This window comes from Pleurodeles waltl, chromosome 5, assembly GCF_031143425.1.
Source record: "Pleurodeles waltl isolate 20211129_DDA chromosome 5, aPleWal1.hap1.20221129, whole genome shotgun sequence".
Classification (NCBI taxonomy): domain Eukaryota; kingdom Metazoa; phylum Chordata; class Amphibia; order Caudata; family Salamandridae; genus Pleurodeles; species Pleurodeles waltl.
Genome location: NC_090444.1, coordinates 1872817732 through 1872831437, shown reverse-complemented (window position 1 = coordinate 1872831437; position 13706 = coordinate 1872817732). Strand labels below are relative to the sequence as shown.

At 52.7% G+C, this 13706-nt stretch overlaps 1 protein-coding gene across 1 annotated transcript in view; it reads right to left on the bottom strand.

Moving 5' to 3' along the window:
* MEA1 (male-enhanced antigen 1) overlaps positions 1–10027 on the bottom strand; it is a 44767-nt gene extending 34740 nt beyond the window's left edge. Inside the window, exons 1-2 of the mRNA XM_069236431.1 lie at positions 9929–10027; positions 6214–6586 (exon numbers count right to left, since the gene is read on the bottom strand). Of these exons, the coding sequence (XP_069092532.1) occupies positions 6214–6570 (357 nt within the window). The 5' untranslated portion in view covers positions 6571–6586; positions 9929–10027. The remainder of the gene's footprint in view (positions 1–6213; positions 6587–9928) is intronic.
* Between the last annotated feature and the right edge of the window lie 3679 nt (positions 10028–13706).

Sequence of the window (13706 nt, the reverse complement as noted above, 5' to 3'; positions counted from 1 at the left end):
TAGATTCACTACAGTGTGTGAAACACCAATATGTACTTGTTCCCCTCAGAGCGGTTTCTGTGGCTCAATGGTTAGGAAGATTCAAGTACCAGTGTGGTGGGTGCCCCATCAGAGCCATGATATACACGTATAAAGGCTAGCATAAACTCTAGCATTTTATGTGGCAGAACTAGGGGCACTTGGCGGTTGGCTTTGTTGTGCCAAATTTGAGGGGATGTGCTTAAAAGTTCCTACTTGATCTTGCACAATCTTCTAGTATCCAAGCCACAAGGGTGGAACTGCCTACTGCATCTATAGATGTTCAACAAAAAATAGGTTGCTGGCTTGAAGTTACAAAATGAAACCGGACCAAATGATGACATCGTATTATTTCTTGAAATGACTACAAGTTGAAGCAAAAATCTAAACTCTACACAAACATTTGGAAAGGAATGTAAGATCGCTGACCTCCATCACCAGCTGCAACTGTGTGGACTGAAGACGTACTTGAATGAAACATTTAAAGTAGTTTATTGTGCAAATACTTTTTTATACCGCATGCAGGACCTTACTGAAATCAGGACAGGAATAGATCAGTTTAGTTTACAGGTGAATACAAATCCAGCACTGGATCGGAGCTATTAAGATTAAGTGATTGGCTTGATCCATAAGGACTTGTACTGGCTGGAAGTGTGTAAATGAGGGGCACTTCATTTTTTGTGACACCAGCTAATTACAACTTAGGGTGCATTCTTCCCACATGAACCTCCAACTGAAAATCTGAAGTCAAACTTTATGCCAACAGCTCCCGCGGAAGGGGATTCTGAATAGAGCAGAAGCCTTTAAAGTTCTCCTAAGTGTAGGAAAATGCCCCTTTCTGACATGATCACCACCACTTTTTAGTAAATCGATGTATGATGCTCTCCAAGATTACCCAAAGTAAACCTTTTTTGCTACCTGTATTGAACACAATAAACAGACTGTGGTGCGCTACACTGGAACGAGCGCTGCCAATAGCCAAAAATATAATACAGAGATACACGAACCACTAAAGTGGCTCAGAACTGATGTGCACAACCTGAAACAAATTCACTCCTTTTTACAAATGACCGCTTATGTTTATACTCTCAAACACAATTTATAAAGGCCCAGAAGGCAAAATGAAACAATAAGAATTCAGACAATGAAGTTTATGTTCAATGATGTAGATTCCAAAAATACGTTATGGAAAATACTTGTGTTCCATTCGATTTGTGGAATACATTCAAACCCAATGCATTTCGGGACCCATAACCCTTTCCTCAGGGGTAGTGATCACACACAATCTTAATGAAATAGCAAACAGATGAGTGATATGACCCATGAGTCATGCATGCTGTCACAAACGCTACTACTAACAATTACCTGCCCATTTGGCGGCCACTCAGTCTTGGGGCCAATAATCCCAAAGTGACTTACTTCATCCCGTAGAACAGAGCCCAGTGGCCACACTTTTTAACAAAGCTGAGAACCAAAAAGCTGCAGCGTGAACACCACTGCTCACATTGTTCAACCAAACGAGTACTGCCGCCCGCATTGGGAGGGGGGGGGGGAGAAGGTGCACGAGATGGTGTCCCTTTTTGACATAGTCACCCCCACTTTTTGCCTGGTACCGGAGGCAAATATGACCAAAAGGTCCATGCGGTCCCTGATGCTCAGGTCCTCAGTGCCAGAACTCTTTCCCTAATACTGCACCATTGTCTCCAACTGGCAACGCCTTTGGCCCCCCTGTAAGTCCCTAGGGTGGAGCCCCCAGCCATCAGTATCCGGCAGGACCGCTCAATAGCTGGCACCTCCTTTGGGAGACAACAGCACAAGACCCTCCCGTGGGACACTGTTTGGTTTGTGAATCTGACTTCCCTCAGAGGTGAAGGGATGCCAACCCCACTGACCAGGGCCCATTTGGTGCGGGACAGGTGGGAAAATTAGTAGTCATAAAGGTGTGTCCACCTTCAGGTCAGTTACACCCCTAAGGTGAGCTGCCTGATGTGGACACAACTTCTGAAAGTCTGCCATCATGGTGATGGCAGAACTAGGAACTCTGGGACAAGGTTATGCCTACTTCCCACAGGAAGCAATCATAAAGGGAGCATAGTGACCCCAGGGGTAAGCAGCCCGTTGGCTACTATTCTACACTCCCCTAAATCCAGTATTTAGGGGAGCCCCTGGCACCAGAAAATCAGATCCTGCCGACCTGAAAGAAGGAGATGGACAATGAAGAGATGCAAAGGCAAGAACAGAAGACCAGCAACGGACTTGACGCCAACCCTGCCAGTCTGCCTGTCCTCGACAACTGCGCAAAAGACAACTCATCCTGCAGCTGCCTGTGACTTCAAAAGCCTGGGAGGACTGCTAGCCTTCACCCAAGACCCAGAACCTCCCGTGGAAGAGCAGAGATGCTCCCCTGCATCTTGCAGGCATCTCAAGACAAACTGCGAGGACTCCAGGCTGTCAAAAACCAGACACCAGAAAGCACTGCTGCACCCGTGCCCCTAGCCAAATTGAAGTGGGTCAAAGGTGCCAGTGTGGTCCCCAGGCCCTCCAGAGACAACGCTCACCTTGGCCTTGGGAACACCAGCTATGGACTTGCTGATGCCTGCAGCCTCTTTGTGCAGGCCCCTTCTCCTGCGTCTGCCTCCAGTGACCCGACACCTCTGGACACCTCAGCATTCGGCCACCCTGGCCCCAGGAGAAGATGACCAACTACTTTTAACCCTGTAAGAATATCTAACTCAAAATGTACTTTCCTGATTGTGATTTTGGTGCCTAAAATTTTATAAAGATAAGTGTCGTTTTCATAAATTGGTGTGGATCTCCTTATTGAGTCGTGGGTACCATTTAATGACTGTGTGCATGCAGACTATGCCTGCTCGACCACACTACCCTCTAAAAGAGCACCTTGGGATTGCTAGAGTAACCACTGTCCACGCATAAGAGATACCTGGACTCTGCACGACATACCTCTTTTTGGCATTCTATATAAACAGACAGCTTGCTACACTAAGCTTGACAAAACGGGTTTGAGCTCTCAGGCATACTTGTACAAAGCATGTGCAATACTCAAATATTAGCAGGGCCTCTTTAACAGTATCTTGTTATTTTGAATTGTCTTTCGTATTAATCATGTGTTTCAATGTACGTTTAATGTCTGACGGTCATTTGGCCTAACAATTTGAAATCACAGCTGTCACTGTCTACATCCTCAAACATTTCTATACGCACACCAAAGCATGAAGGCGGATCACACCCTGGACACCTGCAAGCGCACCAATGCATGAAGGTGGATCACACCCTGGATACCTGCAAGCGCACCAAAGCATGAAGGCGGATCACACCCTGGACACCTGCAAGCGCACCAATGCATGACTGCAGGTCACACCCTGGACACCTGCAAGCGCAACAATGCATGAAGGAAGATCACACCCTGGATACCTGCAAGCGCACCAAAGCATGAAGGCGGATCACACCCTGGACACCTGCAAGCGCAACAATGCATGAAGGAAGATCACACCCTGGATACCTGCAAGCGCACCAATGCATGACTGCAGGTCACACCCTGGACACCTACAAGCGCACCAATGCATGAATGTGGATCACACCCTGGACACCTGCAAGCGTACCAATGCATTAATGCAGGTCACACCCTGGACACCTGCAAGCGCATCAATGCATGACTGCAGGTCACACCCTGGATACCTGCAAGCGCATCAATGCATGAAGGCGGATCACACCCTGGACACCTGCAAGCGCACCAAAGCATGAAGGTGGATCACACCCTGGACACCTGCAAGCGCACCAATGCATGAAGGTGGATCACACCCTGGATACCTGCAAGCGCACCAAAGCATGAAGGCGGATCACACCCTGGACACCTGCAAGCGCACCAAAGCATGAAGGCGGATCACACCCTGGACACCTGCAAGCGCACCAAAGCATGAAGGTGGATCACACCCTGGATACCTGCAAGCGCACCAAAGCATGAAGGCGGATCACACCCTGGACACCTGCAAGCGCAACAATGCATGAAGGAAGATCACACCCTGGATACCTGCAAATGCACCAATGCATGACTGCAGGTCACACCCTGGACACCTGCAAGCGCACCAATGCATGAATGTGGATCACACCCTGGACACCTGCAAGCGTACCAATGCATTAATGCAGGTCACACCCTGGACACCTGCAAGCGCATCAATGCATGACTGCAGGTCACACCCTGGATACCTGCAAGCGCATCAATGCATGAAGGCGGATCACACCCTGGATACCCTGTAAGCGCACCAATGCATGACTGCAGGTCACACCCTGGATACCTGCAACCGCACCAATGCATGAAGGAAGATCACACCCTGGATACCTGCAAGCGTACCAATGCATGAATGTGGATCACACCCTGGATACCTGCAAGCGCACCAATGCATGAAGGTGGATCACACCCTGGATACCTGCAAGCGCACCAAAGCATGAAGGAAGATCACACCCAGGATACCTGCAAGCGCATCAATGCATGAAGGCGGATCACACCCTGGATACCTGCAAGCGCACCAATGCATTAATGCAGGTCACACCCTGGACACCTGCAAGCGCACCAATGCATGACTGCAGGTCACACCCTGGATACCTGCAAGCGCATCAATGCATGAAGGCGGATCACACCCTGGATACCTGCAAGTGCACCACTGCATGGCGGCGGATCACACCGTGAATACCTGCAAGCGCACCAATGCATGAAGGAAGATCACACCCTGGATACCTGCAAGCGCACCAATGCATGAAGGCAGGGTTATCCTGGATACCTGCAAGCGCACCACTGAATGAAGGCGGATCACACCCTGCATACCTGCAAGTGCACCACTGCATGACGGCGTATTGCACCATGAATACCTGCAAGCGCACCAATGCATGAAGGCGGATCACACCGTGGATACCTGCAAGAGCACCAATGCAGGAAGGCGGCTCACACCTTGCATACCTGCAAGCGCACCAATGCAGAAAGGCAGCTCACACCCTGGACACCTGCAAGCGCACCAATGCGGTCACACCCTGGACACCTGCAAGCGCACCAATGCATGACTGCAGGTCACACCCTGGACACCTGCAAGCGCACCAATGCATGAAGGAAGATCACACCCTGGATACCTGCAAGCGCACCAATGCATGAAGGAAGATCACACCCTGGATACCTGCAAGCGCATCAATGCATGAAGGCGGATCACACCCTGGATACCCTGCAAGCGCACCACTGCATGAAGGCATATCACACCCTGGATACCTGCAAGCGCACCAGTGCATGAAGGAAGATCACACCCTGGATACCTGCAAGCGCATCAATGCATGAAGGCGGATCACACCCTGGATACCCGCAAGCGCACCAATGCATGAATGTGGATCACACCCTGGATACCTGCAAGTGCACCACTGCATGAAGGCGGATCACACCGTGAATACCTGCAAGCACACCAATGCATGAAGGCAGGTCACACCCTGGACACCTGCAAGCGCACCAATGAATGAAGGAAGATCACACCCTGGATACCTGCAAGCGCACCAATGCATGAAGGCAGGGTTACCCTGGATACCTGCAAGCGCACCACTGCATGAAGGTGGATCACACCCTGCATACCTGCAAGTGCACCACCGCATGAAGGCATATCGCACCATGAATACCTGCAAGCGCACCAATGCAAGAAGGCGGATCACACCGTGGATACCTGCAAGCGCACCAATGCAGGAAGGCGGCTCACACCTTGCATACCTGCAAGCGCACCATTGCATGAAGGCAGATCACACCCTGGATACCTGCAAGCGTACCAATGCATGAAGGCGTATCACACCCTGGATACCTGCAAGCGCACCAATGCATGAAGGCGTATCACACCCTCGATACCTGCAAGCGCACCAATGCATGAAGGCGTATCACACCCTCGATACCTGCAAGCACAGCAATGCATGAAGGCGGCTCACACCTTGCATACCTGCAAGCGCACCAATGCATGAAGGCAGATCACACCGTGGATACCCGCAAGCGCACCACTGCATGAAGGCATATCACACCCTGGATACCTGCAAGCGCACCAATGCATGAAGGCAGATTACACCGTGGATACCCGCAAGCGCACCACTGCATGAAGGCATATCACACCCTGGATACCTGCAAGCGCACCAATGCACGAAGGCGTATCACACCCTAGATACCTGTAAGCGCTCATGAATGCTGCTCGCCGCCTCCTCCGGAAGTCCCAGTCCCTCGTCTGTCTGCTCAAGGTGGCTGTAATCCCCCCCTCCTTCCTGGCCTGGATGGCTTTGATGTCCAAATGCACCAGACTCAGGGTCCTGGTTCAAAGGCTGGTAGAAGTAACCTCCTTCATTCACATTATCATCCTCTTCCTCGTTCTGCTGTTCCTCTTCCTCCTCCTCGGGGTCGTCTCCACTCCAGTCACCCATGTTTTCCTGGAGGCCCTCCGGTGGTCGCTGGTCTCCCAGATCCTCACTTGAGTTTGGGAAGATGCGTTCAGGGCCCATGTTATCCCCCCTCAGTGTCACGACTTCCATGCAAGGATCCAGGAGTCTAAAGGAAAGCAAGAGGTGAATTGGTTTGTAAGTATTCAGAGCTGAACAGGCTTCTGGGACATAAAAACAGGTGAAAGATAGGGAGGCTGCACCTGGTGAGCTGTGCAAGAGGAACAGTGGCCAATCTGAGGCCTGTTGTAAGGTGCCAAAGAGCGCACTGGTTTATCTTGTAAAGTGCACACAGACATAGCTGAAGCCTTCGTGGCAATGTGTGACAACTTAAGGAAACACAAACAAGACGCTAAGCTGAAAAGAGTCAGGTCTTCAGCACTTTTCCCGAGTTCCCTTCCTGTCTGCTGAGCAAAGTGCTTGATGGGGTGAGGACGAGTGACCAGCTCTCAGAACTTGTGTCATCAACTCCCATAAATGACCAGTGTGTGAGTTCATTTTAAATCTACGGCTAACCCTGGGGACCCATTTTAACACACCTGTACACAACAGGTTCACAGCCTAAAACATGCAGGATTCAACCCAACTTTGGTCTGCATGGCAAAATCTGAAGATTTCACAATAGCTCCAAATGTATCCAGGTCCGAACACATTGTCAAACTAGGAAAACCAGCACAAACTTACTCAGCCTTCTAGGAGAACTCAAACTATCCCTGGTACTTGAACATTACAGATCAAACATACAAAGGCAGTGGTGATCTCACACCCAGAGAAGGAAGACGCCTACTCGCGGGGTTACTAAAAATGCTCCGGCCCCATTTACAGCCATCTTATGTTCAGCTGCATGGCCTGTTAGATGGCCAAAGAGATCAGACTACTTCACAGCCACCTTAGAAGACCTCCACGGTCTCCTGACGAACGCCAACATCCACTGCAAAATAACCTGCTTAGTATATCTACAAGAACTTGGCCACTAAAGAGAGCTAATATTCAAAGAGGAAAGGACCAGTGTTTAATTTGAGCCGGTGGGGCCCACTCTCAGTCACCTTCTGCGATGGGGATATATTTTATATCATCAAACTCTGACCCAGAATATGAGAGACAAAGCAGGGAAGGAGGAAAAGAAACATAGGAAAATGGGACGAGAGAAAGGAGGAATCCAAAACAACCATCAATAGTGCGATAGGAGGGTGGGGACTGAATTGTGGTGGATTAGAGAGGCCGGGAGTCAACAGCGGCACACAGCCTTGGTAACGCAGACATTCACGGGGAAGAACTTTGAGCCCCAGCATATACTTGGTTACAAATTAAGCACTGGAGGAAACAAACAGGAACAAACCTTCGGTAACACTAGATAGCCTTAAAGTAAGGATAGATACACTGAACCGAGCATTTTCATGTTTGACTCCTAGAGTTCAGTCTTCCTGAAGATATAAGATCAAACACATCCCTACTCACTTTAGAAAAACATGAAGACTTACCTATTCAAAACACATCTGTGGATCTACAAATCTCTGGTCAATCCTCACTACCTCTCCCTCCATCGTGCTGTTATTTATATCAGCCAATCAATGCTTTCCTATCCTGTCCTCTACACCCTTCCCTGTCCTCTACACCCCTCCCTGTCCCGCCCTCTGCACCCCTCCCTGTCCCGCCCTCTGCACCCCTCCCTGTCCTCTACACCCCACCCTGTCCCACATTCTACACCCCTCCCTGTCCCGCCCTCTACACCCCACCCTGTCCCACATTCTACACCTCACCCTGTCCCACATTCTACACCCTTCTACACCCCACCCTGCCCCGCCCTCTGCACCCCTCCCTGCCCCGCCCTCTGCACCCCTCCCTGCCCCGCCCTCTGCACCCCTCCCTGTCCCGCCCTCTGCACCCCTCCCTGCCCCGCCCTCTGCACCCCTCCCTGTCCCGCCCTCTGCACCCCTCCCTGCCCCGCCCTCTGCACCCCTCCCTGCCCCGCCCTCTAAACCCCTCCCTGTCCCGCCCTCTGCACCCCACACTGTCCCGCCCTCTGCACCCCTCCCTGCCCCGCCCTCTGCACCCCTCCCTGCCCCGCCCTCTACACCCCTCCCTGCCCCGCCCTCTGCACCCCTCCCTGCCCCGCCCTCTGCACCCCTTCCTGTCCCGCCCTCTGCACCCCTCCCTGCCCCGCCCTCTGCACCCCTTCCTGCCCCGCCCTCTGCACCCCTCCCTGTCCCGCCCTCTGCACCCCTCCCTGCCCCGCCCTCTGCACCCCTCCCTGTCCCGCCCTCTGCACCCCTCCCTGCCCCGCCCTCTGCACCCCTCCCTGTCCCGCCCTCTGCACCCCTCCCTGTCCCGCCCTCTGCACCCCTCCCTGCCCCGCCCTCTGCACCCCTCCCTGTCCCGCCCTCTGCACCCCACCCTGTCCCGCCCTCTGCACCCCTCCCTGCCCCGCCCTCTGCACCCCTTCCTGCCCCGCCCTCTACACCCCACCCTGTCCCGCCCTCTGCACCCCTCCCTGTACTATACACCCCTCCCTGTCCCACATTCTACACCCCTCCCTGTCCCGCCCTCTGCACCCCACCCTGCCCCGCCCTCTACACCCCTCCCTGTCCCGCCCTCTGCACCCCTTCCTGCCCCGCCCTCTGCACCCCTCCCTGTCCCTTGCACCCCACCCTGTCCCGCCCTCTGCACCCACCCTGTACTCTACACCCCACCCTGTCCTCTGCACCCCTTCCTGCCCCGCCCTCTACACCCCACCCTGTCCCGCCCTCTGCACCCCTTCCTGCCCCGCCCTCTGCACCCCTCCCTGTCCTCTGCACCCACCCTGTACTATACACCCCTCCCTGTCCCACATTCTACACCCCTCCCTGTCCCGCCCTCTGCACCCCACCCTGCCCCGCCCTCTACACCCCTTCCTGCCCCGCCCTCTGCACCCCTCCCTGTCCTCTGCACCCCACCCTGTCCTCTGCACCCCACCCTGTCCTCTGCACCCCACCCTGTCCCGCCCTCTGCACCCCTTCCTGCCCCGCCCTCTGCACCCCTTCCTGCCCCGCCCTCTGCACCCCTCCCTGTCCCGCCCTCTGCACCCCTTCCTGCCCCGCCCTCTGCACCCCACCCTGTCCCGCCCTCTGCACCCCTTCCTGCCCCGCCCTCTGCACCCCTCCCTGTCCCGCCCTCTGCACCCCTCCCTGTCCCGCCCTCTGCACCCCTTCCTGTACTCTACACCCCTCCCTGTCCTCTGCACCCCACCCTGTCCCACACTCTACACCCCACCCTATATTGAATTCTGGGACTTGTAGTCCTGGTTGCTGTATTACTACAAAGGACTACGAGTCCCAGAATGCACCTTCAGTCAGGGGCCGGTGCTGCCCATGGGCCGGGGGGGGGGGCTGGGGCTTCAGTCTCGCGCGCTCGTCCACACCCCCCCCCCCACCCCCCCGGGGGCTGCACTTAGAGGCTCTCTCCGGTCCCTTACCTGTCCCGGCTCCTCCGCTCACTTCCGGGTCCTCCCTGGCCCCGCCCCACTGCATCCGGTCACCTGACACGTGAAAGGCTATCGGGCGCTGGGAGTGCGCGTGCGCGAGACTGACCAATAGGGAGCGAGTACTGGAACGGGTTGGCGCCCAGCCTCCGTCCGGGCATGCGCGGACTGGACCAATCGGGCAGGAGGATTGAAGGGGCGGGTCCGTCCCTGGAGGGAGCATGCGCAGTGCGCCGAGGCTGTGAAGCGCGGGTCTTCCGGGCGCGTGACGCACAGGGGAGGGCGAGGGCGGGGTCGGGGTCAGAGGTCAGGGTTCATACCCAGGTTCACTCCAGACATGCATGTCTGTGAACAAAGTGCGAACAGATTTCACTCTGTGAGCTCATGTAGCGCCTACACGCCTGCGTGCGGCGCTGAGGCGCTGTGCTGGCGCCGGGTGTGTGGGTGGTTGTGTGCGTGTCTGATCCATGTTCTGTGTAGCCGCCTCCGACACGCTAACAACGCGTAGACTCCAGACCCCGGGGGACCTGCGTCTCCCCCACTGACGCCCCTCGGGGAAGCGGCGACTCAGGAGCCCGCGAGGGGGAATCAAAACATTTCCGCCTTAATACATCAGGCCTGAAGCAGGTGTGCTGGCGTGTGCACACCCGCGCACACACCATGGGAGGCCGCGCTTCACAGCGCGACGGGCGCAGAAGTGTCAGACACGCGCCCTTCATGCTTTCCAGTAACCTGCCAGCTTTCAGCACCTCTGCGCGTCCCTTCCTGGTGCTTCTTATACCCATGGACCACCCAGCAGGGGCTCCCCGTGTGCAGCCCATTCTGAGATACTTTGTGTAAAGTTCATGGTCCTGGGCAGGCGTAGCTTGGGACACATATAGGCGGTCATTACAAGTCTGGCGGCCGCATGATCGCCAGACTCGCAGTGTGGGACCGCCACATTATGACCGCGGTGGGGCCGCCAAGGTCGGACCACCGACAACGCCTGGCTGCCGCAAGCCGGCAGCCTGGCGGTCCCAGTGGTTTCACATCCTCCAGGGCATTGCAGCGCCGTCCTGGGGATTAGGAATCCCCATCCGCCAGGCAGAATGGGGCACTCGGGGCTCGTGCACTGCCCATGCACTTGGCATGGGCAATGACTTGGCATGGGCAGTGCTGGGCCCCCCATGCACAGCCCCATTGTGCATTCCCCTGCCTTAATTACGAGCAGTGCAATGCAGGACGGGTGCTGCTGCACCCGCTGCACCGCCACATTGACGCCGGCTCCATTAGGAATCCGGGTCAATGTTCAGGCCCTGTTCACTGCAGGGCCGGGGGCGGAAACACTGTTTCATCCCTCCGGCCCTGCGGTGAAGTCGTAGTAGGGCCGTCAGGGTTCAGGCCACACAGGCGGTCTGGGGTCGGGAAGAGTTTGGTGAGCAGCCTCCGCCGCCCATCAAACTCCTAATGACCACCCCAGTGCACAGATCTGCTGGGAAGGGCTTCCTTGATATCATGCCATTTCCAATCCTCAGGGACCAAGAAGTACTCAGCATGAACCTTATTGGGACCTGCGGCAGTGGTCTAAATTGAAGCCCTCCACTGGCCAGACACAAATCTCCACTGGCAGATCTCTTCAGTTTTTCCATTTCGGTTCAGTTGGTAACAGGTACTTTATTGCTGTGGACTGGTGCACTACTGGGTGATGGATGTGATCCTTAGCAGCTTAGTCTTATGTCAGTGTAAGAACGTCAAGCACTGTAAGGAAATTATTGTGCAGTCAGAATGAGCTGCAATTAACAGCTAAGTATTATAGTACTGGTACTAGTGTAGGCCAGGATGGATGTATATTGTATGTATATAGTGCTTGCTTCCACTGATAAGGTATTGAAGCACTTTATGGTAGGCAGCATGCTGCTCTGAAACCCAAGGTTAGTGTTTTTTCAGTGGCTATTTTTGGTTATTGGAATTAATCTTGTTCTTATAAGGAAACCGCTCCATGAATGTACTACAGTTTTTATGTGGTAGATTAAATTAACAGGACTTAAGTGTGATTTTAGCAGGACGGACATTTGAATACATGCAAATGATTTGTGGTATTAATAAATGAGCTATAGGACATTAGGTATTGTTAGGTGGCAGGAGCATAACTTTTAAACAAGAGGTTGTAATCTTCGAGATGAAATGTGCCCAATTTGCAGAAATACAATAATAGTGATTAAAGAAAAGACACATATGACTTAGAGTAGGATGTGCTCAGAGAGCAGGCGCACAGAGCACGGAAAGTAAGGGGGGTTCACTTTATAGTAAAAAAAAGACACAATAATCAGAAGTTTTAAATCAATGTTATTTTTCATAAAATACAGACAAGGCTTTTTTGAGATTGTTTGCAATTATGAGATGTTGAAAGAAATGTTATTTGCATGTGGGATAGTGTTATATGAGGTTCATTTCATAAGGGTTAGAATCATGCAAACAGCCTATCGCCTAAAAGTCTACCACTAGACCACAGCTTTAGCAAGAAAAGTTAATCAGCTGAATGGCTGGCGGTAACGGCTGGACACATATATAGGCAAATATAGAGAGGGTAAGGGTGTGCTCAAAGCCACCAGTAACCTCATGATCTCAACAATGTGAGAGAGTATACGAGATAAATAACGGAAACACTGAAAACGAGATTCTGATAATGCTGGAGCCTCTGTCTCCTGGTGTACACCCTTAACCTTTAGCTCACAGTATTAATTACGAAAGCCAAGTGGCATCCATCTTCGCTGCCCGTGGATGGCGTGGCACAGGGTGGTGCGAGGATAGCTCCCGAGACAGTGGATGTGTATTGCCTTCATTGCTGTGGCTGGAGGGTAGAGCCCCAGATGATGACATTAGGAGGATGTAGACAGGGCTGCTTTCCTCAGTTCCGTGAGCCTTGTTTTCGAGGGGGTGATAGTTACTTCTTCCTCAGCTCTGCTGTTTACGTTTGTGGGCGCACACCCAGCCCCCACTCTTCCCACCCTGAGCAACAGAATGAATGTTACCACTGCAGCACAGGGGCCCTTTTTTTTTGTTTTTGTAAAACTTTGCTTCTTTATTTTGTTATAAAACATTTTATTGTCATTTGCTATTAAAACCATACAGCAAGTAAAAAATGTGCTGTAGCACAGCTCCCTCGTTCAAGCGGTAAGGACTACTAAGGACTAAAAACGTGTATTAAAAACATGTTTATTACACCTTCTAATGCTTCTAAGTCATTAGTGATATGTACTAGAACTAATTTGGGATCACTAGGGAGTGACCAGTGCAAAGCCATCCCCCAAGACTTGTTAATATCTCCATCCTCAATAGATTGAGAACTCGAGAGCCCCAAACTATATGAAATCCCTCCACTGGGCAGAGCAAGGCAGGCAGAGTGGTGTGGTGAGCATCCCCATGTTCCACAATTTAGACCTCATAAGTTAAACATGATGCAGGTATTTCAACTGTATAAATCCAAAATTTGCTGTAATAGCTGCTTCTTGTGACGGTCCCAAAGACGACTCATCATCTGTCAATTGGAAGAGGAGGGCGAATCAGGGGCGTAGCTCGGTCAGTAATATTGGGGGGTGAGGTGAGCTGTAGATTTTCCAAAAATCACACTGGTGAGTCATGTTATACATTATACAACAAACAGGGTACATGAGAGGGGCCTGGAGGGCAGTGGGAAGGGAGAGGAAGGGATTTTGGTAGATGAACTAAGTAGGGAATACAGAATGTTTTGTAAAATAACCAACATTTTGGGGACTAACAAAATAGAGAAAGG